The sequence below is a fragment of the Arabidopsis thaliana genome (genome assembly GCF_000001735.4).
Source record: "Arabidopsis thaliana chromosome 1 sequence".
Classification (NCBI taxonomy): Eukaryota; Viridiplantae; Streptophyta; class Magnoliopsida; order Brassicales; family Brassicaceae; genus Arabidopsis; species Arabidopsis thaliana.
Window position 1 is genome coordinate 30292843 of NC_003070.9, and position 27390 is coordinate 30320232.

Consider the following 27390-nt stretch of genomic DNA (forward strand, 5'->3'; position numbering starts at 1 on the left):
TGTGTCTATTGACGCCAGCATAAGTCCATGAAGAGATCACGCGCGCGCCTTACGTAATCAAAACGGATGTCAATTCGACCAAGTCAAATCGTTTGGAGTCTACAGAACACGATTTGCCGTTTGATTTAATGGGCCTATGTCTTTGTCAAGGCCCAACTTATACCGTATTATGCAAGTTGTCAGATACACGAGAAAATTTGTTACTGTATGGATTTATGTAAACTCATGACATTTGCGACAGCAATAATCGTGGCTTTGCATAAGATGAAAATATTCTCAGATGCATAGTATTATTAGGATCAAAGTTCTATAATTATTTCCTTGTTCTTCCATGACCATGTCACTTATTTTATTCAAAGGTTGATAATACCAATCAGATGTCTGCAAAATAAAGGGAAGATTATAAAACTTTTAAATCAAGATTTAAGAGTGTTTGTCTACCTCTCTCTATTGAAAACAAAAGGTACAAACTTTGTCTTTGCACTGTGAAGCACAGATGTGCATAATAAATGTGAAAGATTTTACTGTCTCATCGAAATTGACAGCAGTATCTTTTAATTATTCCACTAAACAAAAATACTTTTACCATAATATTTTTAATTAGGAAAGAAAACTTTCAAATGAAATCATCTTTATTTACCCCCAATTATAAATAAATGGTAACGAACCAATCATTTTTTTGCATAGAAGCTTTCTCACCTTTATAAAATAGAAAATGGAAAACAGCTACACCGTTGATGGTCACCGTCTTCAATATTCCGTTCCGTTAAGCTCCATGCATGAAACCAGTCAAAACTCCGAAACTTACGGATTATCCAAAGAGTCGCCGTTGGTCTGCATGCCCTTGTTCGAAACCAACACTACTTCATTCGATATCTCTTCTCTTTTCTCGTTTAACCCAAAACCAGAACCCGAAAACACGCATCGTGTCATGGACGATTCCATCGCCGCCGTCGTGGGCGAAAACGTTCTTTTCGGTGATAAAAACAAAGTCTCTGATCACTTGACCAAAGAAGGTGGTGTGAAGCGGGGGCGGAAGATGCCGCAGAAGACCGGAGGATTCATGGGAGTGAGAAAACGGCCGTGGGGGAGATGGTCGGCGGAGATAAGAGACAGGATAGGGCGGTGCAGACACTGGTTAGGAACGTTCGACACGGCGGAAGAGGCAGCGCGTGCGTATGACGCGGCGGCGAGGAGGCTTAGAGGGACCAAAGCCAAGACCAATTTCGTGATTCCTCCGCTTTTTCCCAAGGAAATAGCTCAGGCTCAGGAGGATAATAGGATGAGGCAGAAGCAGAAGAAGAAGAAGAAGAAAAAAGTGAGTGTGAGGAAGTGTGTTAAAGTCACATCGGTTGCACAGTTGTTCGATGATGCCAATTTTATAAATTCTTCTAGTATTAAAGGAAATGTGATTAGTTCTATTGATAATCTTGAAAAAATGGGTCTAGAGCTTGATTTGAGTTTAGGGTTGTTGTCTAGGAAGTGATAAAGCACTCGTAGTTAAGTAGTTGTAGTTATTTCATTAGCAATATTGTATTATTTTCTTGCTTTTGTTGAATTAATTTTATCTGTAGTACTTTTGTTTTTGTCTGTTGGAGATAAACCGTAATAAGTAGTGATATTTGTTTATTATCCGTTTTGTTTTACTTTAGAAACATGACTATATATACGTCTATATACATTGGTGTAATATTAATGGAACTGACCAAAGTTCCAGTGTCTAAATAAAATATGAATTGTTGGGTCATATAGAGGTAGTTATTAACCTAGGATATAGAAGCTGACTGCATAAATCATGGGTTCAGTAACTTTTTGATGAATAGTAAACTATATAGCTCTTGTTTCTGCAGAAGAACTGGTTATTAGCTACGCTTAGCTGAAACTGAAGGCTACAAAAGCTGAGTAAGTGAACTTCTTTGCAAATACTGTACAGATTTCCACAGTCATCATGTATACTTGTGTGTGTCGGTGTCTAATCCCAACAGTAAAGTTATTCACTGATTCGGCCCAAAACTGAGAATCCCATGGACCATGACTACAAAATATTGACTATAAAACTCGTCTTGTTATTTTACTTACCTTACATGGATAAATTAGGGTTTAGGGTTCTCTGTCTGTTGATATATATATGCTTTGATTTTATCCTCAAGCATGGTGAATTTGATTCAAAAAAACTTAGGGTTCGGGTATTAAGATTTCAATTGAATATAATCCTTTTTATCAGAATTTAGGGTCTCCAATAGAGCCGTTAAAGGTCCCGTCTGGCGTAAGGTAATTGGATTTCTGATTGCGGTTTCAAGACTTTTTTTGTTTGTTTCGTCTTCTCTCTCACTGCATGTGTTTAGTCTGCGGCGGCTATAGACAATTTGTCAAGTATAATTGCGTCCAATAGTGTCTTAAAAGTGTTTTTTCCCGATTACAATAAATTATAACTATGAAATGGTCGGTCGGTTTACGTGTTTTCTTGACTGTTAGTTTCGACATCAGATACTCATGAAAGAGTCGTTAATTGGTTCAAAAAATGGTGTTCTTCCACCACCTTCTAACTTTTTAAATTTAACATAAGATAGAATAATTGTGAAAGGCATGCATTCACTGGTTGATTAATTATAAGTGTGTCTAATATTAGTCTTAAATCTTAATTTGACTAATCTAAGAGTATTTGGCTATATACATAAACTTTAGGAAAGGAGATAAATTTTTATATTGGATGATATTCCAAGATTGTGTCAAGCTTTGAACCGCTTAATTGGACTTATACAAACTCGGTTGGTGGTTGATGAAAACTTTTTACAGATCATATAATCCAATCATTATTCGAAAAGAAGAAAATAACAAAACGGAAAACAAACAACTAAACGGCATGACCGTCCCACAGCCCAATAACGTTGAATAAAATCACTCAACCAAAAAAAAATATATATATAAAATCGTAAAATTTGATTAAGCAACTATTCAGCTATATGAGACAAAACGTGTAGAACTGTGGAAGGTTCAATAACGTGACGTCCTAAGATGACGTCGTTTTAGTGAAGTCATCTACTTAAGAGTTTCATGTTATAAAAGCCTAATTCATCTTTTGTTTTTCAACGTCGGCGGATGATTACGCTTTATGAATTAGAATTTTTTTTAAAAAAAAATTAGAACTAAATTTATCGTGAAAAGGTTGATACATAATAAAAAAACATTGGGTGCCATCAACAAATTGTTGATTTCTGATATTAAACGACGAAGAAATACATCACTGATAAAACTTCCTTTTACAAAAAAACAACACGTAAATCAAAATTACAAAACATGAACATGAAAAGAAATGAAGAATGAATCATTCATTCTCCACCATAAGATCGAAGAACATGAAAAGCTTTTAAGATTTATTAATGTTCAATCCTGGAAAGGGTTCTAATCCAAAGCAGCAACGTTCTCCAAGTACATCAGGGAAAACATCATACGCCTCATCTTCCATCAAATGCTCGTTAATATAGTTCAAAATATGGTCGTCTGTGTCTTTATCCTCCATGGTAATTTCTTGGGAATCAATTGATAAAGGTTGAGGCATAACCGATTCAGGAATAACATAGTCGAATTTGATCATTTTTGAACCGTATGTACCACCATTATTAACTGCATAAGCTGGAGCTTCACATGCATGTTGTCCGACATAGGTGTTTCTGTACACTGGAGGATTGTCTTGGATCTTCTGTACCCGCTTGGTAGCGTCGCAGTTTTGGTCTTTCGCATAGGCACATCGGTAGTACCACCTGTAAATTTTACTCTACAATTAGTCATCGCTCAATACACACTCTAGAAAATAGCTCTGTATTTGTGAAAAGAGAGCAGTAGCTATGTCTTTCTAATCTACTTAATTAACTAACCTTTGGTGCGGAGAGGTTTTGATGGTCTTTTGTCCATATTTCCTCCAGATGAAGCCATCAATGTGGGCCGGTGTCGGAGAATCTTCCATACCTTGTATTCCACACATCTTTCTGCAATGTTGTATCAGAGCAATGTTCACTAGGATACTTGCATCGAAAGTGGTAGAAGAAATAGAGTAACATAGACCAAAACAGGTGTGTGTTTTCTACTTGATTTAGAGTTTTTAATAATTTACTTCTTTGATGATCTTTGAGACACATGACGTGGTATGTTCTGAGAAGACAGAGCAAACGAGAAAGAATCAAGAATGGAGTTGATGAGTGGCTCTGTTGAAACTGAGCCTGTTTCATGGTTTTTGAGGAGCGTCTTGAGATTGTTAGCGCATCCTTGGCCAAGGAGGAGTGCTGAGACAGCCTTCGCATCAATCTCAAGAGACATATTTTCTGTTTAGGATAATTCAGGTTAATCTGTTATTAGTTTATATAGAGATCAGCAAAGGTTTCTACTTCTAGAGACATAAAACATTGTTTTCTTTTTAAAAAAAGAAAGTGGAAAGTGTAGCCTTATCGAATAAACTATCCACAAAATGTGTAAAGTGTAAACGCAATAAAAGTAACTTGGCGCCATCAATGTTGACATTTGGTAATTCACAAACGTGTGACGAGACGACGTAGTTGGAAGGTCTTGTGCGATTGTTAGCCTTTAAACAATCAATAACATTAACAAGTTAAGGGACACTTCAAAGTAGCCAGACAGCTTGAGGTCAAGTCTAACTAAGGAAGGCACCTTCCTCTCACCTAATCCAACAGACTAATTATATTTAATACACATCTTGGTCTGTTGGACATGAATCCCATGGAATATCTCTAGGTAGTTATTAACCTGGATATAGAAGCTGGGTGCATAAATCATTGGATCATGCTTTTTGATGAATAGTGAACCATAGGACTTGTTTCTACAGAAGAACTTAGGAACTTGGTATTATATAGTGTAGCTGAAACTGAAAGCTACAAGATTTGAATAAGTAAGTTCTACATATACACTAACACAGTCATACATACATGTGTGTGTGCGTCAATGTGTGATCCCATAAGTTCCGCTTTGTAGCATTACAATTTTGGTCTTCCGTAGAAGCCGCAACGATTGTAACACCTCGCAATTCATGATTATCAATAATTTCAGCTAATAACCATGTATTAGGCAAGTGTCCGCCACAAAAACAGAGAAGAACAATAACTCTGTTCGTTAACGTTAGCCATAAAACAGACCGTAACAAATAGCGAAGCAGAGCATGTGCTCTGTTTTTTTGCTTTGTACTCATTACTAACCTTATAGGAAATCTTCTCTTGCTACACCTGTTTATTTTCATCAATGCTAATACTATATTACATACCAAAACCCTACCCCTGCAACAGTAAAGAACTCCTAATGGCATTATTAACACAGACATAGTGAGAAATCATCCTAAGACCCTCAAAAATCAATCATCTGTAATTAATTAACAGAACTAAACGCCAAAATTCTCGACATTAGTTCAGGATCGCCTAAGGCCCTAATTATCATTTTTTAAATTAGACCCCTAAGATTCTTGGTTGCGACCAATGCATACACTGCCGATAAATTGGATTCACGTCTTTCCAATGCTGGTTCGTTGGATACTCTACCAATATTTCTATCACCGTTATCATCTATGTGCTCTGATTCCTCACGCAGCTCATAACCAGCATGCTATAACGCAAGACGGAAACAATCGCGATAGAGACGTCATCGAACCAACCATGGAAATTATACAAGTATTTAGATTGAACAATTAGTTCATCAAGTTTTGTGTCAAATTTTATTTCTTTTCAATTGTGCAGAGCATCTTTACCGGTACACTTGAGGCTAATTTAAGACAAGATCGAATATAAAACATTAGCTCTTCTTCAACACCACATCATTTCTCTTCCAAGAACTTCAATCAAGCGCAGTCAAATTTTGAGACATGATCTCAACCGCACGTTCGATTTCCTCCTCTGATATAACCAACGGAGGAACAATCCTGACGACATTTCCTTTCCCCGCTGTCAAGATCAGAAGACCCGAATCTCGGCAAGCATCAACCAGTGAGCTTGCCGGCACATCGAGCTCCACTCCTATGATAAGCCCTTCGCCTCTCACTTCCTTCACGTGCGAGTTTCCTCCAAGTTTTTTCACCAACAGGTCTCTAAAGTATCGACCTTTATTTGAGACACTGGACAAGAAAGAGGGTTTCGATACTTTATCCATAACTGCAATGGCTGCACTGCACACAAGAGGGCTGCCTGCAAATGTACTTCCATGATCTCCGTAGTTTATGGTCTCTGCAACCTTTTCAGTCACCAGCACCGCTCCAATAGGTAAACCACCAGCTAAAGGCTTTGCAACCGTCATTATGTCAGGAGTCACACCGAAGGCTTCATAAGCCCACATGAGACCCGTTCGACCCAAACCACATTGAACCTGGGACAATGAACCCAGTTGAGGCAAGACCAATCAAAAAACAGAAACAAAGAAAGAAAATAAAATTTTGGATGGACGGTAGAGTATATTACCTCATCGAAGACGAGAAGAGATCCAGCGGCATCACAAGCAGAGCGCAGAGATTGCAGAAACTCTTTTGTAGCAGAGTAAATCCCGCCTTCTCCTTGAATTGGTTCCACAAAAACTGCAGCTATTTTACCTGAGCGGATAAGGTCTGTGGCTGCTTGAATGTTACCATATTCTAAGAAGGTTACACCAGGCATGATGGGTTCGAAAGGAGTTCTGTATTGTTCTTTGCTTGTCAAGGCAAGAGCTCCTAAGGTTCTTCCATGGAAGCTGTTTGTAAAGGCGATGAAACCTGTCGCGACTTCTTTGTCTTCTGGATGGGTGAATCTCTGGAATTTTCTTGAAAACTTAATGGCTGCTTCATTGGCTTCCGTTCCCGAGTTACAAAAGAATACACGGTCTGCAAAAGAACTCGCCACCAAGCGTTTTGCGAGCTCTATCTGCAGAGAAGTTCAAACATTTCAGATTTTAACAACCCATATGAAGTAGATATGAGCATAAAGGTTCCTTTTTTCGAGGAATTGGGCATTGAGGAGCATATGTACACTAAGAGTTTACAATGAGGTCAGATACTTCTCATAAAAATTTCTATAGGGAAGGCGTAGAAACAATCCAATTTGATGAAATTTCAAAGTGCAAGTACTTGTCATAGAATAATCTCGCTATTATAAGTAGAAGACTAATCCAACATTCCCTAGCATGTTTCCATAGGCCATAGCTCAATCACACAGAGGATAAAAACAACAAAAGTTTTAAGCTTTCGTCAGCCATCAACAGAATCAGTAATGCAAAAATACAGTAACGAATAAATACCTGAGGGATCGTGTAATAAACATTGCTGACATGGGCAAGAACACCAGCTTGCTCAGTGACAGCTCGAAGCCAATCAGGATCTCCATGACCAAGAGCATTCACAGCGATTCCAGATGCACAATCCAGATACTCTTTTCCTTCAGGGTCGAACAATTTACAACCTTTCCCACTCGAGAGAACCACTGGAGCTCGCGCGTAGGTACCCACAATAACTTTGGCTTCCTCTTCAATCACCTTCTGGCTCACACTCGCTTTTACCGACACCGCTTGGTCCCCTGCGTTAGTCAATACGCTCGCAATCCGGCCGTTGAATCCGATCCGGGTTCTGATGATCGGCCGCTCCAATCGACGGCGTAAGAGGCCAATCTCCGACGACGGCGCGCGTGGCAGGGTGATTTGGCTAAGAGACGCCATTTTCGTGTGTCGGGACAATAAAGAGTCGTTAAGACAAAATAGCTGAGATTAATTCTATTTCTAGGGTTTTAAGGCCAGTGATAATTTTACTACTACTGGTTTAGCTGAGCTTAATAAAGAATCTGATTAGTATCTTACTTTTTCCGTAATTACGTGTTTTTAGTATTAATGGTTTGAAATTTCTAAATTATTTATAACGATGAAAAAGAATGCAAGACTGCAGATATTTTTTAGTCCATCAATCATAATACAAAATATAGTAAAATGTTTGGAACGTGTTACACTGATTATAAATGTCGATGTAATACATCTTACCAGAGATAATAAGAAAGAACAAACAAAAAAAAAAAGGTGTACATCTATTATCTAAGTAGATAATTACATCTCATCCTAATAAAATGGGAGAAAGATAAGAATCATTTAGGAGATTGGCAGAACAAAAATCTTACTACCAGCTAAACTAGAAGATATTGTTAACACACTTAACCATAGTCTCGAACCACTTCACCTTCAGGCGAATCTTCTTCAGCTTCCACCGGGATATGGGTGAAGGATATATAGGATTAATCTACGTTCTTCATATTCATATAGTTACAGTTCAAAAAACATGTTTGTGGACGGAGGAGGTATAGTGGTATAGTGTTGTGTAATGGGAAAAACAAAAGAATGATATGCTTGTGGCTCGCCCGTTCAGCAGACAACTTCAGGGCTCGGGTCGTTATCTAGAGGCATGTTTAGGTCAGGGAGCAAGAAGGAAGAACCTTGTTCGAAAGTGAGTTTGCACGATAAGGCAGATTGTGATTCAGCCTGCATACACATGAAAATGATATACTTGAATAATTAACATGTTTATCTTCCGTATATATGATTGAATGAGTACATGTATAGAAAGATAGAGAGAGAGAGAGAGAGAGAGCGATGGGCTCACCTTCATCTTCTTTAGAGCAGTGTTTCTTGCTCTTTGTTGCTCGAGCAAATCGCGCATATTTGCCAATTCCTGATTCAAGAATAAGATTAACCAAATCTAAGATTAGAACTTGGACTTGATATATAGAGACATAAAGAAAGAGGCTAAAATGGAGGTTATACATTTTTCAGGCCGTTACTTTCCTTCAAGAGCATGATCTCTTCCTCTTTAAGCTCAGCCAAAGTCTGTCAACAATCATATATATTAATTAGAGAAATATAGGTTTGAATCGGCTAAAATGTAAAACCATATCAGTCCAAATGTAGAAAATATAAGATTGCTAGGCGTATCTTAGACAATATGCCTCAACAGATTTAAACAAACCAGTAGGTAGTAGCCTGGTCAGAGTTGCTCTATGTCTGGTCTAAAACTAGTAATATTATCTTTTAACAGTATCAGTAACTAATAGAAACACTGTCTTTCGTATTTTTTACCTTCTTCTTTCTTGATCTCTTGAAAAGGGTTGTTGTTGTTGTTGTTGTTATTGCACTCGTTTGAGAAATCTGGACATCAAAACAAAAACAATCAGATTATGGCTTAAGACACACAACACCACCAGATAAAGCCAGCTCAACAATCAATAATCACACCAAACTAATACCGTAAAAACAATTTGTTTTTGTATTGTATATCATTTCTATAAAGAAACCACACACCTACCATTCGAGAGAGACTTTAGAGGCACGATAAGTTGGAAACAAAAGAATCACTTCATCAGCATATTAACAAATAACAACTAGAACTTGGAAATCTAAAAGAAAATTCCAAATCATGTAAATTTCAGCAGTATCTTCTTGGTCAACTACTCAAAAAGAAAAAACAGAAGGGCAAATAAATAAATATATAGAAAAACATAGAAACACGTGAGTGGAGCGTGACTTGGGAGACTTTTAAATATAAAGCGTGTGTGTTTGGTCGTCACATTCACACGTCATGCTTTTCCTTGTCCTCCAACCCCAAACTAGTGTCACGTATTCTCCACACCACCACTTGTCCTTATTATCTATCATCTTTCTATTTTTATTTTATTCTACCCAAAAATTCCATTTCCTTTAGTTTGACGACTTTACTTTGGTTTTCAAATTATAACCCACCGATCAAAGTCAACTTCAAATCAGACAACAATCTTAACTAAACTTTGTAAAAAAAAAAGTAAAACAGGCTAACTCAACAAGACTGTCACCAAGAAAATCTGACGGACGAATCACAGGACCTAATCCGTTGCAACAACTGAGGACTTTGACCACTACTACTAGAGAACGAGTACATACTACTTATTGTCCACTGCGCCACATCTGATAACTGCTCTCCCCACTAAACCCTACCACACACGTACCTAATCCACTCATACTCTAATCTTAAATTCAATTCCACGAAAACGCCTCCCAAATTATAAATAACGCCAGCGATAATCTCTGGCATTGACTAATATACCCTCTATCGTGAGAAGCAGCTAACCTGGTGACAAGGGTTAATTTAGTCATTAGCTTGGTAATGATAATGAATGTGTTTATTTTTTCTCTTTAGCATTGAAGTCTACAACGCTGATTTGACCCAGAAGACCTCTCCCCTCTCCCTTGATGTGAGGGCTTTGTGGTCTTTCCGCAAAGCAGCATAGAGAGAGAGAGAGAAAGATGACTGAGATGCACAAAAGTGGGAAAACGTGACTCTTTTGTTGCCAAAAGAAAAGAGCAAAAAGCAGAGATCACCGAATTTATCACCTGTTTGTTTGAAACTCAAAAACAATCTAACAAGTGTTTCCAAGAAGACAACAAAAGAAATCGAGAAAGATAGATTGAGTTTCTTGGAAAAGAAAAGACTAAAAACATCATTGCCTAAATTGGAGTTGTGTCCACGCTGGGGGTATTTCGGTCAACGAAAAGTCGGTGTACCTACATGATCAGCTTAAGAACACGATCGTGGATCCTAAAATGACCAAAATACCCACAAGCTACCAACTGAAATGTCAAGGGCGTACTCGGTAGTAGATCAGCCCAAACCACAACAAAGACGCTTAAAATTACGTTTTTAAAAACTAAAATCATGACAGTGCAAAACGCCGCATCACGAGGGCTATAGCAGAAAACAAGACCTACGAGATATGACCGTCGCGGAGTTTCAAATCGGATAAACAAAAAAATGAGTGAAATGATCGGACAAACCTTAGATCTAAATGGCTCAGAGGGTTTTACGGCGGCGCTAGACTCCTCGAGGCCTTCCATGGTGGTAGCACCGGCGCCGCTTCCACCGCTGCCGCCTCCGCCGCTAAGAGACGTGGCACCGCTCCAGGAAAGCGGTGTGGTGGGGCTTGCTCGCGTCTGGTCTCCTTTCTTCGATCTCCGTTGACGCACGCTCCATTTCAGCTTGAGAGGGGACGCGTCGACTCTATTCTTCGGTTCGGAGTGGCGGAGCCGAAGAAGCGCCTCCGCCACCATGGAATCGTCAGACATGGCCACTCGAATCCAGTTTTCGCCGGACATAGTCGCAACTCAAAGAGAGAGAGGAGAGATGGGAGAGATGGTGGCGAAAAAGTAGAGAGGAAGATATCTCTGTGGCATAGTTAATGGGTGGATTTGTATATATATATTGAGTTTTATTGCACAGTTAGATATATTGGAATTAACTTATTTTTCTTCTCTTGATAAGTGTAGGACCCTCTTTAAGACATACGTGGCATAGATCATTTTGTGGCTTGTGTTGGAATAGTAGCAGTAGGAGAATGAAGGTGATACACGCGCGACAATCGACTGATGATGAGTGTACCACCTCCGTCCATATTCAAACTTTGGGAATTCCACTATTTAGATGCTACGGTATCATGAGTTGGAAAAATAAAAAATGTCATGCTAGACTAATCAACTACATTACATTAGATTTATACATGGCCTATGTTATATTTTAGAGACTACATATTAGTATTTTCATGTTAATTTGTGATTGGATACAAATACGATCAGGTATCTTTTTGATGTTTGTTGCCTCGCATTCGTGACCATTCAATTTCTTGGTCACGTCAACTCCTTACTTGTGATCTTCGAGTATGGTAATTAATAATTATAAGACTCATACTAGAATAATACAGTTCAAAATTAAATAACGAAACTAACAAAGAATTCCTTTCAGACAAGAAAAAACAAACAACCAAACTTAGATCATATTCATATCAAATAGAATATCAAAGCTTTTTATAATAGAATAATGATGGGATATAAATTGCATAGTTAAAATGGGATGGTATGGGTTGAAACACAAATAGAACCATACAAAAATAGGGTTTTGAATAAGTTTTTGTAGACACGTATCAGTTGCTAGTTGTACTTTGTTAGAACACCAAATTGTAAACAACACATGTCGTGACATAAACGTGTTCGTGCAATACACATTCTTATGTTAATCGTATCAGTCGAATACATACGTCTCTCTCTCGAAAAGTAGTTATCGGTTCCGATTGTACGAAAGCAGTCAGCAAACTACCATTTTCGTTTCGTCAACACGGTAACATATTATTCATTAATATGAAGGCGATGTTAACATTTATAAAATAAAATGCTACTTTCCTTATTTCTTAACCAAAAAATCTTAATCAGTCGTATGATATTGTTGTTATCTAATTTAATCGTAGCTACAAAGATTTTAAAGTGCCTCATAAGAACCTAGCGAATCAAACCTCATGAGCTCACTAACGTAACATTTACTCATCTCAAGTCTCAGTAGTGATGATGATGATGGTCAGATGGTTTTAAATTTGACTTTCACTTTTACCGAAAGCACATAAAACCGTCCCTTCTGGTTTACTTTATCGCGTGATCAATTCCGGTTTACTAGAGAACCGGACTGAGACCATTTTCATTTGGTTCCATCTATGATCAACATGTACCCACCAAAAACCCTAAAAGCTCCCGGAGCCGCCAAGATCAGTTTCCATGGCGCTTCATCTCGCCAGACCAAAACAAAGGTTACATTCGAATCCATCTCTCATTCACCTTTTCTCAACCTCCTCCTCCTCCTCCTCATCATCACCTCAAGACGGGAACGAATCTAATGAACAGCCCTCTCAATCATCGTCGGATTATAAAATCTCTTCCTACTTCAGTGGTATCAGAAGCAGTCTCAAACAGACTCAGTCTCAGGACGGGAAGAGACAGTTCGTCAGATTCGATGCCAAACCTCAGAATTCGCTTTCCGGTAACCAGGATATCAGGAGGAATCTGAACGAGTTCCGAAGTAGAGCAACAGCTCCGCCGCCGAGGGATATGCAGGATCTTTTCAAGCAGAATGTGTTATCAAAATCTGGAGGGACTCGTAGAATCGAAGGTGTGCCATTAACAAACATAAAGGCGAACTTAAGGCAGATGAGACCACAACAAGCAACCACTGAGAGCAAATGGGCCAATTTATCTGGGATTCAGAACATTATGAAGACGAACATCAATGATAATATCCGTTCAAATGTAATCGGAGGAGCAGCAGAAGGATTGCCACATTCAGTGGTTGGGAAGGAGTTAGAAGAAGAAGATGTGACAGAGGAGGAGATGAAATCAGAGTTTATCAAGAGCTATGATCCAATAGAACTGGGAGAGAAACTAAGATTGTATAGGCCTGAGGGAAAGAAAGAAGAAGGTTGGTTCTCATTACAGGAGCTCAATCAGAGGCTTGTTAAGCTCAGGGCCATGGAAGAGGAACAATTCCAGAAAACGAGTATAGTGCATCCCTCCTTCGTCAACAACTTGAGGTCTGAGTTTCATAAGTTCACCAAGGCTCAGAAATCAGATCCCTGTAGGTTCCGAGGCCCTCTCATAACTACTCTTTCTTCGTGTGTGTGTTTATATATATGATGACTTGTTTGGTTACAATCTCAAACACTCTGGTATGATCAATTTGCGACCGTAAAGAGTTGGTTTTTATGCTTGCTGCTTTCTTGGTTTTGATTTGTTCTCGCTTGTTGTTATTTAATTGGAAGATAAATTTGTTTGCAGTTCAGAATACGAATATTTGGGGAGTTTTAAGTGGTACCCCAAAGTATATGCTCGAGCCTCCAAAAGATCAACTAGTTGAAACTGTAAGTCTTTTCCTTCTTACTTACTGAATCATTTTAGCTTGTAGCCATTTTAAGATTTTTTTGACATCGATTTTGTTGATCAAATGCAGTATTTCCATCCGGATAACATGTCATCTGCGGAGAAGATGAAAATCGAGCTTGCAAAGGTCAGAGAAGAGTTCAAGATGTCAGAATCGGATTGTGGTTCTGCACGTGTTCAAGGTATCTGTTCTTATAAGTGTTGGCTTTTAGCTATTGAAGACGATATTACATTTCCTGAGGCTAAATTAAGCCAGCTAATTAGAGGTCACTGCCTTTGTTATTTTTGGGAACAAAATGTCACAAGTACTGATTTAGTGATCTCTATGGCTTTTTCTTGTAGTGGCGCAACTGACCACTAAGATCAAGCATCTATCCTCGGTTCTACATAAAAAGGTAAACTTTCAATCTTTTTTTTTAATCTGAAGCTACCAGCTCCGGGTTTCTACTGTAACCTGACCTTGCATCTTTATAACCTTAGGACAAGCATTCGCGGAAAGGACTTATAGCAATGGTGCAGAGACGGAAGAAGCTGTTGAAGTATATGAGAAGAACGGACTGGGATTCTTACTGCCTTTCACTGTCAAAACTCGGCCTTCGTGACAACCCGGATTACAAGTTTTGAAATTTTTGTGCAAGGGACATCATAGAATTGTGATCTCAGTACTCTCTTTTTGTTCTTTTTCATTATGGCAAAAGAGATAATGTGGGTCTCTCTTATCAATCATCTTGGGGAGGAAAGTTGTTCTACTAGAGATTATGATTGCAGGCTGTTTAGGCGAAAAGAGAATAAAGCTGTGGGATACTTTCGTTGACATTGTCTTTATTACTTTGAATGTGATAATAAACTTACTTCTCCAACTTATCTTTCTCAATGCATCTATCTTTTACTGCCACTTTATCCTTTTTAACCTTTAGGGTTGGTGCATGTTAAACATGAAAAGTGAACACCTACGGAACAGAAACTGAGGTGATTCGGAGGAAAGAGGTGCACGGAATCGTTAGTCGTCTTTTATCAATGGCTTTACTTTTGGCCTTTTACCAAATTAGGATTCAAATTTCGAAAGTCAGCGATGGTTTATTAGAGTAGAGGGAGTGAACCGTTACTTCAACCCGGTTAATATTGGGATTCAAATTTCTAAAGTCAGCGATGGTTTATTAGAGTAGAGAGAGTGAACCGTTACTTCAACCCGGTAAACATATAACCGGGATAAAGCAATTGAATTTGAAACGACACTTGAGAGTTTATTTATTACATCTTCTTCGACTTCCTCTCCTAAGAAGTAAGAACAGTCACTCATGGCGTTTCATCTACTCAGACCAAAACAAAGGTTCGACTTGAACCCATTTCTGATCCGTATTTTCTCAACATCCTCATCAAGCCTACCCTCTCAATTACCGTCGAACTTCTTTACTAAGAAACCTCTCGTCGACCGGGCGAGGGATTCAGGCAATGTTTTTGACCGGTTTGCTATTAATCGATATCGGAGAGAGAAACCTGTAAGTTTACTCCTTCTTAACTCGTCAAGCATTCTACTTTGTCAAAGCGATTAGTCTAAAACGAGATCTTCCATAGACTATGTTGGCATGTTTTGTTACCATTAAGAAATGTGGTAAAACTGGAAAAGTCTGATACTTTGTGCATAGTTCTAGGATGAAATACAAAGCGAGGTTTTAATAACAGAGCAGCCAAAGGAAGAAAAAAGGAGGAGACCTGGAAGACCCAAGAAGAAACAACTAGTAGAGAAGAAACCACCATTGGACGAAAAGAAAAGCAGAGCTGCAAGTATAGCAAGGAAAACTTTTACTGCTTTTGGTAGCTCTCTACAAAATGCACTAAAGAATCATCCTGATTACATATGCAGTGTGACGCATGCAATGGATGTTTTAAATGGTCTACCTAGAGTGAAGAAGTGGTTGCCTTTATACCGTGCTTCCATGGACCATCTGATGGCTGATGTAGCTCACCGCCAAGCCTTTTTAACAGTCTCTGATCCTGAGGATATGATTCGCTACTTGAGGTATAAGACCCAAAAAATGAAGAGGGAGTGATTGCTATTTGCCTTGGTGACTTGTTTTCATGTTTTTTGTCTTCACTTTTTGTTACTACTCTTTGCTTTGATTTGCAATGTAGTAGTGCTGGTTACTTCTATCATTGAATAAGAAGATGGCTGAACATTTGAAAAAAAAATCAACGCAAGCTTGCCTTTGGCTTGACAATTTTATTACAACGAGAGTGACAAATATAAACTCAAAGAAAGGTTAACCCCTGTTTCTCCATTCAAACTATTATGCTGATACCTTTTTTCTTCACAAATGGCTCAAATAATCAGTCTAGTCAATGTGTCATCATCTCTTCCATTGGCACGGTATGCTATAGAAAGCAACTCAGAAGAATCCTGGGAGACTACACATCCATGACGCAGAAAGAAGTTCTTGAGTGCTTTAGTTGGAGAAAACCCACATGGCGGTACGATTTTCCTAAGAGATGGATTTGCAAAAACCATCCAAGTGTACATTTTCTTATCAGCTTCACAATACTTGAGGTTAATCTCTCTTAAACGTATGCAGCTCTGCACAACTTCCTTCACCCCTCTTGAACTCACATTCAAGCATCCTTGCAGATCAAGATGCAACAACCCTCGACACTTTTTGCTGATCATATCTAAGGCTTCATCGTCGATCCAAGTTCCACATGCTCGCAAAGACTCCAACTTTGGAAGCTCAAAGTCTACTACACCAAGACTCTTTATGCCCGTACATCTGCTGATGTCCAAAGATCTTAGCTTGCCACAATTCCTCCAAACTTCAAGAATCCCATCTCTCGTGATGCCAGGACACTGAGCTACGTCAAGACTTTCTATAAAAGGGCAATGCCGTGATATCTTTTCGAGACACTCATCGAGCAAATTGTGGTTTCTAGATAAGTACAAAAACTTGACCCCTGACTTGAAATCCTTCGTATCCTTGGTATATTCTTCCACTCCAAAGTTCGTCCCTACCATTATCATGCACCTCAGGGAAACACATCTTTCAATAATACTAAAGAATGCTAGACCAGTTAACTTGGAACAGAAACTCAGATTCAAAAAGGTTAAACGCCGAAAGAACATCCCTAATTTCATAACCATCTCATCAGAGAGGAAATTTGCTCCTTTGAGGTTCAAGTGAACTAGTGATTGGTACTTGTCCAGCAGATACAAGATCCCATCAAAAGTAAAACCGTGGCAATCGGAGAGAAGAAGCTTCTTTAGAGGTAACTTAGCACTAGCAATCAAACAGAGCAAGTCATCAGACAAAAACGAATCCGAAAGATCAAGCTCAGTCAAACAACGAGCAAACAAGAACGCATCGGTTAACAAAGACTCCCTCGGTCTCAATCCGATTCCGTTGATCGCAAGAGACTCCAAGTTACGGGAATTGCGAAGAACGAATTTGATGCAATCCGACGAAATGAAATCACAGTCACGGAAGATTATCTCTCTCAAGAGAAGACAATTCTGCGAGAGAGCAATCAAAGATTTATCTGTGATGAAACTATTACCAGAAATGTTAATCTTCAACAAACCTTTGAGATTCGAGGAAAGCTCGATAACACCAGAATCAGAGACTCGACTCGGACTTGAATTAGGATAGCTAATGTCCAGCTTCTCTAGCAACGGAAAATTCACTCCGATGGAAACCAGATCGCTATCACTAAAACCTCCAACTCCATAACATTTCAATTCCTTGACATTCTTCATCTCAAAATCTGGGAAATAGCGCGTTTGCGAGACATCTACCGATTCGAAATCCAAACCGGAACGAGAAACCTGGAGAAGAATCGAATTGAGATCCTGAGTGAAATCAGAGAACCTGATTCGCTTCAAGTTGCGGAATCGAAGGAGATGACGATTGAGTAAAGGAACAGCTCGATCGGTGACGACGAAAGTAGAGCGAACGCGATTGGTGATTGAGAGGAACAAGGTTGATACGAGTGAAACAGATTCCAGGAATCGATAATCGTCTTCATCGATAGCTTTGCAGATTAATTCCCAACATTCTTCAGGTAAATCCATGGATGATGGATTTGATGAAGATTAGCTCAAATCAAACTAACAACAAACACAGTATGTAACTAACTATATATCATCCTTCAATTTCGCTGGCAGCTGGCTTTTAACCTTATCCAATTTTAAAATTTCGAAACTGGGCTTGTTGTGGCTTTTTATTCCTTAATGGCCCAATAACTATATTTGTTTTTCCAACAGATATTGGGCCTAACGACTGATTCATTTCAAAATTTCAAAACTGGGCTTGTATTGACCCAATAAGATATAAAAGGCTCATTATTCTTGTAAGGCCCTCAATAAGTCTAGTTGTTATTCAACTGTACAGTTGTGACTAGTCAGTGACCACTTGTGTCGGTAATTAAAGTTTGAAGAGGACAGACATAGAGAGTTCACATGAATAATGCTCAAACTTTTGGACCTTTGTCGTCTGTATTTTTTTAAAATAAAAAGAATAAAATTCTTGGATGCACTCTATTAAACCATGACTTGTCGTTTTGTTCACTAAATCCGCATGAATTGAATTTGGGGAGTGACCCAATCGAATCATTTGGATTACTGTGCCTCGATGCAAACAACTCTATCGAGAGATTACACAATCCATTCTCAATCCATATTCTTTCCATATATCACACCATTTTATTAATCTGATTAAAAATAATAATTTCTTTTACGACAAGATGTATTTTTTTTTTCTTGGAAATTAAAAGACTAAACTTATGAATATGAAGGAACATTAAAAACACCATTTATGTAATTGGATTGTACTTTGATTGCTTTATGTACTTTCTTTGTATTCTTGATTTTTCTAATTTAATAAAGATATAGTATAACTATACGTTAAAGAAAAAGGAACAAGGCTTTAATTAATAGATAAAAATCTGTTAGCTTTACGTATAAAAGGTTTAATTCTATTTGTCAACTAGTAGTATCAGCATCATCTCTAACATTGGGATGTTAAATTGTTGTAATGGTAGAGAGAAAATCAAAATTTTAAAGATTGGCTAATGGGAAGAAACTGTTTTGCTAACTACACATCCTCCTCCTCACTCTCTCCACAACTCCACGTCTTATCACCACGTCTGGGATTAGGCACTCTTTGCTGCTTTATTAGCCTTTTTGTCCACCTTTTCATAACTGCCACATGAAGACCAAACACCTAAAACCTTTGTCCTTCTCTCTCTCTGTTTCCCAACTCCAACAGTGTCTCTTGTCTACATCTCCTCCAGACAAAGATAATCTCTAGCATTTTTCACCATCTCCATAAAAGAATTAGATAGAACACGAAGCAGCTTCGTACTCTTTATCTCTCTCTCTCTCTCTTTTTGTCTTTTCTCTGCATATTTGTTGATACCAGACAACAAAATTAAATATGTGTCTCCTTCGTCATTTGCTACCCATTTGGGTTCTTCTTGGTTTCTTCTTCTTCTCCACTGCTACTAAATCACAAGAATCTTCCGTTGTCTACGTTTCTGGTGCTTCCCCCGAAATCCCCATTTCTCAGGCTTCTCCACGAATGGGAGCTCAATCCCCAGGTACTTATTAGTTTCCCCTTTCCAAATTTTCTCCATGTTGCCCCTAAGAACAAAAATATCAATATTTGGTGATTGGGTCTTACTAGTTCTTGAAATTGTCGAAATGTGTTTGCTCATACTTTCATAAAGGAATTGAATTTAGTTGAATTGATACTGTTTCCCAATTAAAACTGAAAACTTTCCGATAATTAAGCAAATAAATTGAATTTTATCCCTTATTTAAATTTAACTTTGCTCAGGACCTCCCATTGTTAAAGTGGTGCTTCGCCAGGACTTGAACAAGAAGATTCTAATTGCTCTTATAGTCTCATCATCTCTGCTCTGTGTCACAGTCATGTTCCTTGTGTATCTCTTGCTATGGAGGTACAGGAATATGAAGAACAGCTTCACCGGTATCAAACGCAAATCCGGTATTCAATTCTATCTCTTTATATTTTTGTAATTTCCTTGGTTTTGTTATGGCTTATTTTGGTGCTTTGGTTATCTGAAGATTCGGTGAAGAGTGTAACCACGAAACCGACTGTACACAAGATTGATTCTGTGAGGAAAGGAACCATCCCTGTGTATGAATATCAATTGCTGGAATCTGCAACAAACAAGTTTAGTGATAGTAATGTGTTGAGCCGAGGTGGTCGTGGATGCCTTTACAGAGCTTGTCTCGATGAAAAATCCTCAGTCACTGTGAAGAAACTTGATGGCGGTGGGGAGACAGACATTGAAAAACAGTTTGAGGTTTGACCCCTAAGATGATTATACAGAATCGCACCATCTCATTCGATAAACCATAACTCGGTTTTTTGCTTTCTCTTGTTGATTTTCTAATGCAGACTGAAGTAGATTGGTTGGCTAAGATCAGGCATCAGAACATAGTTTCCTTATTGGGGTTTTGCGTATATCGGCAAACGAGTTGTATTGTGTATGAGTTGATGCAGAATGGATCTTTGGAGAGTCAGTTACATGGTAAGGGGATATGATCCATGTTTGTTCCATCTTTTGTCATCTGATTTTGATTTTGTTGTGCTTTTGAATGCTCTAAGGGCCTAGTCAAGGTTCAGGTTTAACTTGGCAGCTCAGGATGAAGATAGCGGTTGATATAGCGAGGTAAAGTCCATTCATTGATAATACTTTCAAACATTTAGTAGTTCCATGTGATCTCCAAGAACATATATTTGTATGCTTACAAAGTATTCTTTTTTCATAAAGAGGATTAGAGTATCTTCACGAGCATTGCCATCCTCCTGTAGTTCACAGAGATTTGAAATCATCTAGCATCCTTCTGGACTCCGATTTCAATGCAAAGGTAAAAGAGAAAATGATATAATGTAGAAAATTCTTCTTAGACTTATTGTATTCTCCATACAATATGAGTCTTAAGGATCTGTTGCCACATTTGCTTCTCTTTAGATATCCGATTTTGGGTTTGCCACGGTTTTGACCACGCAGAATAAAAACCTGATACACAAGGCTTCTGAGGATCTTCTTGATGGTAAGGAGTTAATCTTTTTTCGGGGTTCGATCTTGACATATATGCCAAACGAGATGCTCAAATTTCGACCATTCTGTAATCATCTTTCAGGGAAAGTTACAGACAAGAATGATGTCTACTCATTTGGAGTGATCCTGCTCGAACTTCTCCTCGGGAAGAAATCAGTGGAGAAACCGTCTTCTGAACCAGAATCCATCGTTACTTGGGTACATAATAAAACTTTCACGAGATAGTGGCTTCGTTTAGCAGGAAATCCTCTGACTTGTGATCTTTGTTGATCATCAGGCAGTACCTAAGCTGAGTGATAGAGCTAATCTACCAAACATATTGGATCCTGCAATCAAAGGAACCATGGATTTGAAGCATCTATATCAGGTAAAAAAGCTTCAACAAAATCTCACACAGATTTTACGAAAAACACATTAGCCAAATATAGAAGGAAAAAGATTCCTCTTTGAACTTTGTGTTATATTTTCTTTGGACAGGTAGCTGCGGTGGCGGTGTTGTGTGTACAGCCGGAGCCAAGTTACAGACCACTTATAACCGATGTCTTGCACTCACTCATCCCTCTTCTACCAGTAGAACTCGGTGGATCATTGCGGATTTTATAAAAAAACATTTCCCCTTTCTTTTTTTTTTTCTTGTAACAGATCAATGCGTTTATGAATTTGTCTCTTATGTTGGTTCTTCCGGAGAATTTATTGTTGTATGTTTAATCACTGCTACAAAAAATTCGGAAGTTTTGCTTAAATGGAACCGAGAGACAAGTTAGTAGAGTTTGGTTAGTAAAAGTTAAAGGTTTAAAAGCTTTAACATATAAATAAATAAAAACGTTGACTTTTTATAACAGAGTTTGTTGTTGTGGGGAAATGAATTAATTAATGAACCTTATCCGTTTTGTCGATGATCGATAAAATTTTCAATTTCTCGATTCCCAAAGAAAGATATCTGGGAATTAGACAAGGAGTAGTAATATGAAAGATGGAGGATCAGGAAACGAAGCGGATAACCAAAAAACCGTCAAGATCGATCATCATCAGTCTCAAAGATATTCCTCCTCTCGACCCTTCTTCTATTCCCTCTATGGTAAATATTCATTCACTCCAACCATATTCTCTTCTTTCTCGCTAACAAAAAAATTGATCATCTGGGTTTGAAACAGAGAACAATCTCTGCGTTTTCTATTTGTAGATGATTCTTCTTCTGTGATTTGGCTATATCATGGGTTAATAGTAATAAATATCTCAACTTTGCTTCTGTCAATTGTTAGAAACCAATGGCGCAAGATCATCATAATGTGGGAATGCAGAGATTCCAAGAGAAGACTGACTTCAAGTTTGAAGAAGAAGACAATGCCATTTCTTCCTTCTCTAACATTCAAATTGATCCTAACAGCACAAGAAGCATTTCACTAGAGAAGAAGCTTGCTCCTAAACCAGATGAAGAACACACCACCACCACCAAACCCATATCTAAAGGTTCATTCATTTTTTCTTCACCTCTTTTGCTAATTATGATGTAAACTTGTTCGGAAACCAACAGAGATTGCAATTTTTGGTATAGAAGATAGAATTTTGGTCATTTTGTTCTGAAATTTGTGTTCCAGATGATGAATCTAAGACTAGGAGAGGCTCAGCTAAATCGGTGTTACACGAAATGTGTGCTTCCAAGCGTTGGAGACCTCCTGTTTATGAATGCTGCAATGTTGATGGACCTTGCCATTTGAGATTGTAAGTAAACATCTTCTAACCTGCACTTGCTTTTATTTTTTGAGTCGCAATCTTTTTTGCATCAACTTGGTTTTTTGGTTCAGATTTACATACAAAGTTATGGTTGAGATTAGAGATTCTTCAGGGAAAACTGTTTTGGAGTGTTTTGGGGATCCCAGACGCAAAAAGAAAGCTGCTGCTGAGCATGCAGCAGAAGGAGCGCTTTGGTATCTTGAGCATGTGAAGACAAAGCCGCATCAGTAAATCATCATTTAGTCGATATGAAGTAGCTGGAGAGTTTAGTAAAGCCATCTATAGTTAGTTCTAACGAGGGAAGCTTGAACCATATTATACCTATCTTTTAATTCATTATAGCTCTATGGGTTGTAACAGTTTTGATCTGTATCAGAACTTTTCTTTCAAACTTTGTGCCATTATATTTCTCCTTAGTAAGGAGCCTTTATCTTTATCTTTATGTTTATGGAATAGAAGAGCTCAAGTCATCCAAGTTAGAGAAAGCTTTGGAGACTTTGTCTGGTTAGACTGAAGGAGGGAATTCAGTTCAGTGAGATTTGAAACACTGATTTTTCTCATTTGCAACTAAGATTTGAGCATTCTTTTTTTTTTTGGTTTTGTTGCATTCTCTCTTGCGCGGACAGAGACTAGAAGAAACTTACTCAAGAATTCTAAGTAATTGTAAGATCTTATTACTCTTGTAAAAAAGGAAAAAACAAGAATATCTCAAAAATATAAAAAAAGAAGAAGCCACATCCACTGCTAACAAAAGAAACAATTTTCTTTTTGCAGCATTCTCTAATTATGGAAGTGGTTATTTATTCAATACTCTTGTGGGGTTCTAAAACTAAACTGAGAAACACTTGTTTCTGAAATCACAGGGTATAGTGTTGCTGGATAGCCTCAATGTCTAGTCCCTTCTGCTTCACTACTGATTCCACGTGACCTTTCAAGGTGTGACGTTCCCTTAACCTGAAATTTACAAGACAAGAAATGTTTGTAAGCCCATTTTCTGAGGAACCTAATGGTATGGAATAATCAGTTACTTGAGCGTTGCCTTGCAACTTCAGCTCGTCTCTTGGCTTGATCAGCTATCTCTGAAAGCTCTCTGTAAGTGCTCTTGTCATTGAACATATCTGAGGTTTGAGCTGGCTGCAATCCGTGAAGTGTACGTTGCGCTTGTGCCCATTGTGCTTCTCTCTCTCCCTTTCCGTAGTCTTTCTTTGACGTGAAAGCGGTCTGAACAGAGGAACAAAGGTTAGGAAAAAGGATTATACTACTGTGTTCTTGTTCTCATCAGTATTGGCCTGAGAAGCAAACCTTGTTCTCAATGACATTATCCCATGCTCTTCCACTCAGTGAATATCTGATGATGAACTTGAGGATATCCAATGGGATGTAGAAGACTATACTATAGAGCCAGATAACTCCTGCCCATCCCCACCCAATACCTCTGATTCTTGCAAAATTCCAGTTTGCGTATACCGCAATCAAAGTAGCAATCTTGGAATGAAAACAACAACAGTGTCAGTATATACTGAAGCTTCTTATGTAAGAGTACTGAATCTTTAACTTACCAGCTGAGCCATGAAAAAGGCAGAGATCAACCAGAAGCCAGGACGTTCAACATATGACCAGCTTCGCGACCTTGTTACAAAGATAAGCGCTTGGCTCACGATACTAACTTGTAGGTAAACAGCTGCTGTTAGCTCATGCGGATTTCCACTGATAGATCTCACCCCAAACTTTGCCTGCACCAAGAGAAAACTGAAGATCAACACATACACTTACTCGAGCTGGTCATAAAAGTAAGATAGAACTCTCTTACAGAGAAGAAGTCAGTGCTCTCTGCAGCCCAGAAGAAAACTACAGTCATGACTGCTAGGTAAGTGCCAAGAACAACGCCGGTGGCAAATATCTCTTTGAGTTTCCATGAATCAGGAAGTGGAGAAGGCTTTACTCTGTCCTTTGATATCGTCATGATAGTACCATCATTCAGGATAGCAACGATCAAGACCATGAATGGTGAGAAGTCAAACTTCCATATGAGTGCAAGAAGCATAAATCCCATCACTATACGGATTGTGATTGAAACTGCATAGATTGTGTAGTTCTTCATTCTCTGGAAGATGGCTCTGCTCGTTAGGACAGCACTAACTATGACACTAAGCCCTGGCTCGGTTAGTACAATGTCAGATGCACTTCTTGCTGCATCAGTCGCATCAGCAACAGCTATTCCAATGTCAGCTCTCTTGAGAGCTGGGGCATCGTTCACTCCATCACCAGTCATGCCACAAATATGCTTCATCTCTTGAAGCCTCTTCACAATCTCATACTTGTGTTCTAATCAGACAGATGAAACAGAGTTAAATTTATGGAGTTGAACCACTTGTGAAGGTAGAAGATTTGATTGTTTTTACCAGGGAAGACGCCGGCGAAACCATCTGCCTTCTCTATGAGTTCATCAACAGGAAGGCTAGCTATAGATTCATCCTTATCTTGTCCAAGTAGAGCAGAAGATGGATACATGTTTGTGCCCATCCCAAGCCTACGACCAGTTTCCTTACCAATGGCAAGTTGGTCACCAGTGATCATCTTGACATTAACACCAAGATCAAGGGCACGCCTGATTGTCTCTGCACTGTCATGTCTTGGAGGGTCAAAGAGAGGTAACAGACCAAGAAACTGCCATGGTTCTCCAGGGCTGTTCTTGTCTTTCTCAGAGACAGTCTGAAATTCAAAAAATAGGAAAAAGAGCATTGATAAAAGAGAAAGAAACACAAATGAATCCCAAAGTTTTGGGACTGGCACTAAATATTATACCTGTCTGCCAACAGCAAGAGAACGAAGTCCTCTGTCAGCAAACTTGTCAATGATGTCATGAGCTCTCTTGCTTGCATCCTCCCGAAGGTTACAGAGCTCAATGATCTAAGAATTACAGAGAATAATCAGTGGGAAAGAATTTGAAAACTCTTGAGAGAAGAAGGAAATGAATTTTGTATTACTTGCTCTGGCGCGCCTTTGCTGACACGGTGCCAGTTTCCATTAGCATCGATGTAAGTGATAGCAGTGCGCTTATCCACAGGGTTAAAAGGAAAGAAATGAACTTCAGTGATGCCTTCTCTTGCTTCTCTGGGATCTCCAAGCATTCCTACAATGCAAGCATCAATAGCATCTTGGTTTTCAACTCTAGAGGCTCTTGCTGCATTCACAAGAAGCTGATCCTTGTCCAAGTCTTTGACAAAAACCTCAACCATGCTCTTGTCAACAGTAAGCTTGTTGAGTGTAAGAGTTCCAGTCTTGTCACTGCACAAAACATCCATTCCAGCCATTTCTTCAATTGCTGTCATTCTCTTTGTGATAGCTCCTTGTTGGGAGAGACGGTGAGATCCGATGGCCATGGTGACAGACAAAACAGTGGGCATAGCAATCGGGATTCCTCCAATGAGAAGCACCAGAAGGTTGTCGATTCCGTCTCTATACGCTCGTTTCTGAATAGGATACATCACAACGATCTCGATGAGCATACCTATAGCGATGGAACAGATGCAGAAGTTACCAATAGCAGTCAAAACTTTCTGGAAATGGCCTTCTTGGTTTGTGCTATCAACAAGATGAGCAGCTTTGCCGAAGAAAGTGTGAACACCGGTAGCGATGACAACAGCTTCTAGCTCTCCTTGTTTGCAGGTGGAGCCTGAGTAAACTTCTTGGCCCGGGTGCTTGGTTACTGGTAAAGACTCACCAGTGAGAGCAGATTGATCAATCTTGAGAGGATCACCATCCAAGAGACGACCATCTGCTGGAACAATGTCACCCAACTTGATGCTGATAATGTCTCCAGGCACCAATATAGCTGCCTCTTGCTCGCTCCACTTGCCATCTCTCAGAACCTTTTCAATTATTATTAGTCATGAATCATCCACATGTTTGCTTGTACATTGAATAATTGTAAAACTTACTTTGGTTTTGGGTGCTAGACCGGCCATCAAAGCGGCAGCAGCATTTCCGGCGTTGTTTTCTTCAATGAAGCTTATGGTAGAGTTGATGATAAGAAGAACCGTAATACCGACGAAATCTTGCCAATCCGGTGGCCTTCCCTGCAGAGTATACAAATGTGAGAAAGATGGATCCGGAAAAAGAAAGAGAGGAAGTTAGTTAGTTTACTCCTCCGTTGGCCAAGGCGATAGCCATAATAGCAGCGAGCTCCATGACCCATGAGAGAGGGTTCCACATAAACCCTAAGAACTTCAAAACCTTGTTTTCCTGTGGGATGATTCAAATTGGTTTTAGATGGAGTTTCTTGAGAGTGAAGAAACAAAAAGAGAAAGATATTTAAGGATGTGTGCCTTTTTCTCTTCGAGCTTGTTAGGACCGAAGATCTCGAGGCGAGTTTGGCCTTCGTCGCTGGTAAGTCCTTCCCTTGTACATCGGAGCTGTGTAAGAACCTCCTCGATCGGTATTTTCTCCTGTTTTCAAAACCAAGAATGAGCAGCTAACTCAAAAGTAAAAGAGGGGAATATTAATGGAGAAGGATACTTACGAGATCGATGCCTTCGTTTTTGATATCGTCCCAGCTAGAATCTTTATTCCCCGCCATCTTGTTTTACAGAAACAGGGTGGTGTGTTTCTTTGTTTTCTTTTTCACTCTTTCTTTCTTTCTTTCTTTCTTTGTTGACAAAATTTTTCCAAAGTATCTCTCTCTGCACTTTTTTCTTTTTCAAAGTGAAATTTTCTCACGATCTTTTTTTCTTTTCTGTTGTTATTCTAACGAAACAGAAGAACAAAAGGGAGAAAAACAGAAACACAAAAAACGAAAACAAATTATTTTTTATATAAAATTGAAGGAAAATTGGAGTCGAAGACAAAGTGTTTATATAGGTG

The 27390-nt window shown here is 38.8% G+C and overlaps 10 protein-coding genes and 1 long non-coding RNA gene across 18 annotated transcripts; 6 read left to right on the top strand and 5 right to left on the bottom strand.

The window, feature by feature from the left end:
* Positions 1 to 715: 715 nt before the first annotated feature.
* AT1G80580 (Integrase-type DNA-binding superfamily protein) lies at positions 716 to 1486 on the top strand (the record flags this gene model as incomplete). Its single annotated transcript, NM_106706.1, has 1 exon — positions 716 to 1486. One exon carries the CDS (start codon positions 716 to 718, stop codon positions 1484 to 1486), a length of 771 nt encoding a protein of 256 aa, NP_178173.1.
* Positions 1487 to 3323: 1837 nt separating this feature from the next.
* On the bottom strand, positions 3324 to 4382 carry WRKY66 (WRKY DNA-binding protein 66). Its single transcript, NM_106707.2, has 3 exons — positions 4112 to 4382; positions 3876 to 3986; positions 3324 to 3761 (listed from the first exon to the last, which is right to left on the bottom strand). Exons 1-3 carry the CDS (start codon positions 4312 to 4314, stop codon positions 3368 to 3370), a joined length of 708 nt encoding a protein of 235 aa, NP_178174.1. The 5' UTR covers positions 4315 to 4382; the 3' UTR covers positions 3324 to 3367.
* Positions 4383 to 4771: 389 nt separating this feature from the next.
* On the top strand, positions 4772 to 5004 carry AT1G09983. Its single transcript, NR_139733.1, has one exon. It is a non-coding gene; the product is annotated as an other RNA (long non-coding RNA).
* A 615-nt stretch (positions 5005 to 5619) lies between these two features.
* Positions 5620 to 7816, bottom strand: WIN1 (HOPW1-1-interacting 1). Its single transcript, NM_106708.4, has 3 exons — positions 7258 to 7816; positions 6450 to 6884; positions 5620 to 6357 (listed from the first exon to the last, which is right to left on the bottom strand). The coding sequence occupies exons 1-3, from the start codon at positions 7669 to 7671 to the stop codon at positions 5833 to 5835; spliced, it is 1374 nt and encodes a 457-aa protein (NP_178175.1). The 5' UTR covers positions 7672 to 7816; the 3' UTR covers positions 5620 to 5832.
* A 55-nt stretch (positions 7817 to 7871) lies between these two features.
* On the bottom strand, positions 7872 to 11586 carry AT1G80610 (uncharacterized protein). The gene is made up of 5 exons (NM_106709.4): positions 10801 to 11586; positions 9073 to 9141; positions 8761 to 8823; positions 8600 to 8668; positions 7872 to 8478 (listed from the first exon to the last, which is right to left on the bottom strand). The coding sequence occupies exons 1-5, from the start codon at positions 11116 to 11118 to the stop codon at positions 8362 to 8364; spliced, it is 636 nt and encodes a 211-aa protein (NP_178176.2). The 5' UTR covers positions 11119 to 11586; the 3' UTR covers positions 7872 to 8361.
* A 593-nt stretch (positions 11587 to 12179) lies between these two features.
* AT1G80620 (S15/NS1, RNA-binding protein) lies at positions 12180 to 14611 on the top strand. Its single transcript, NM_179583.5, has 5 exons — positions 12180 to 13414; positions 13615 to 13697; positions 13787 to 13898; positions 14059 to 14111; positions 14197 to 14611. The coding sequence occupies exons 1-5, from the start codon at positions 12562 to 12564 to the stop codon at positions 14338 to 14340; spliced, it is 1245 nt and encodes a 414-aa protein (NP_849914.1). The 5' UTR covers positions 12180 to 12561; the 3' UTR covers positions 14341 to 14611.
* Positions 14612 to 14662: 51 nt separating this feature from the next.
* AT1G80625 (uncharacterized protein) lies at positions 14663 to 16002 on the top strand. Its single transcript, NM_001334995.1, has 2 exons — positions 14663 to 15215; positions 15369 to 16002. The coding sequence occupies exons 1-2, from the start codon at positions 15015 to 15017 to the stop codon at positions 15765 to 15767; spliced, it is 600 nt and encodes a 199-aa protein (NP_001322100.1). The 5' UTR covers positions 14663 to 15014; the 3' UTR covers positions 15768 to 16002.
* Positions 15854 to 17825, bottom strand: AT1G80630 (RNI-like superfamily protein). Its single transcript, NM_106711.2, has one exon — positions 15854 to 17814. The coding sequence runs from the start codon at positions 17771 to 17773 to the stop codon at positions 16037 to 16039; it is 1737 nt and encodes a 578-aa protein (NP_565242.1). The 5' UTR covers positions 17774 to 17814; the 3' UTR covers positions 15854 to 16036.
* An 859-nt stretch (positions 17826 to 18684) lies between these two features.
* AT1G80640 (Protein kinase superfamily protein) lies at positions 18685 to 21608 on the top strand. 2 transcript variants are annotated; one of them, NM_106712.5, is made up of 10 exons: positions 18685 to 19299; positions 19539 to 19709; positions 19790 to 20031; positions 20127 to 20259; positions 20337 to 20400; positions 20503 to 20599; positions 20704 to 20785; positions 20876 to 20991; positions 21071 to 21160; positions 21271 to 21608. In NM_106712.5, exons 1-10 carry the CDS (start codon positions 19137 to 19139, stop codon positions 21394 to 21396), a joined length of 1284 nt encoding a protein of 427 aa, NP_178179.2. In that variant the 5' UTR covers positions 18685 to 19136; the 3' UTR covers positions 21397 to 21608. The 2 variants fall into 2 exon arrangements, with proteins under 2 accessions (NP_178179.2, NP_001077858.1); NM_001084389.1 differs by having other exon boundaries at positions 18824 to 19299; positions 21075 to 21160; positions 21271 to 21533.
* A 42-nt stretch (positions 21609 to 21650) lies between these two features.
* Positions 21651 to 23160, top strand: RTL1 (RNAse THREE-like protein 1). Of its 4 annotated transcripts, none has more exons than NM_001334996.1 (4): positions 21651 to 21871; positions 22056 to 22263; positions 22392 to 22515; positions 22629 to 23043. In NM_001334996.1, the coding sequence occupies exons 1-4, from the start codon at positions 21767 to 21769 to the stop codon at positions 22756 to 22758; spliced, it is 567 nt and encodes a 188-aa protein (NP_001322658.1). In that variant the 5' UTR covers positions 21651 to 21766; the 3' UTR covers positions 22759 to 23043. The 4 variants fall into 4 exon arrangements, with proteins under 4 accessions (NP_001322658.1, NP_178180.1, NP_001322660.1 ...); NM_106713.4 differs by having other exon boundaries at positions 21680 to 21871; positions 22599 to 23160; NM_001334998.1 differs by having other exon boundaries at positions 21680 to 21871; positions 22640 to 23160.
* Positions 23122 to 27355, bottom strand: HA9 (H[+]-ATPase 9; the record flags this gene model as incomplete). Of its 4 annotated transcripts, none has more annotated exons than NM_106714.2 (12): positions 23122 to 23481; positions 23567 to 23748; positions 23830 to 24012; positions 24087 to 24260; positions 24338 to 24852; positions 24930 to 25239; positions 25333 to 25437; positions 25515 to 26399; positions 26469 to 26606; positions 26674 to 26772; positions 26856 to 26975; positions 27050 to 27354. In NM_106714.2, the coding sequence occupies 12 exons, from the start codon at positions 27104 to 27106 to the stop codon at positions 23385 to 23387; spliced, it is 2865 nt and encodes a 954-aa protein (NP_178181.1). In that variant the 3' UTR covers positions 23122 to 23384. The 4 variants fall into 4 exon arrangements, with proteins under 4 accessions (NP_178181.1, NP_001320420.1, NP_001319430.1 ...); NM_001335000.1 differs by having other exon boundaries at positions 23556 to 23748; NM_001334999.1 differs by having other exon boundaries at positions 23184 to 23481; positions 26469 to 26772; positions 27050 to 27355.
* Positions 27356 to 27390: the final 35 nt, after the last annotated feature.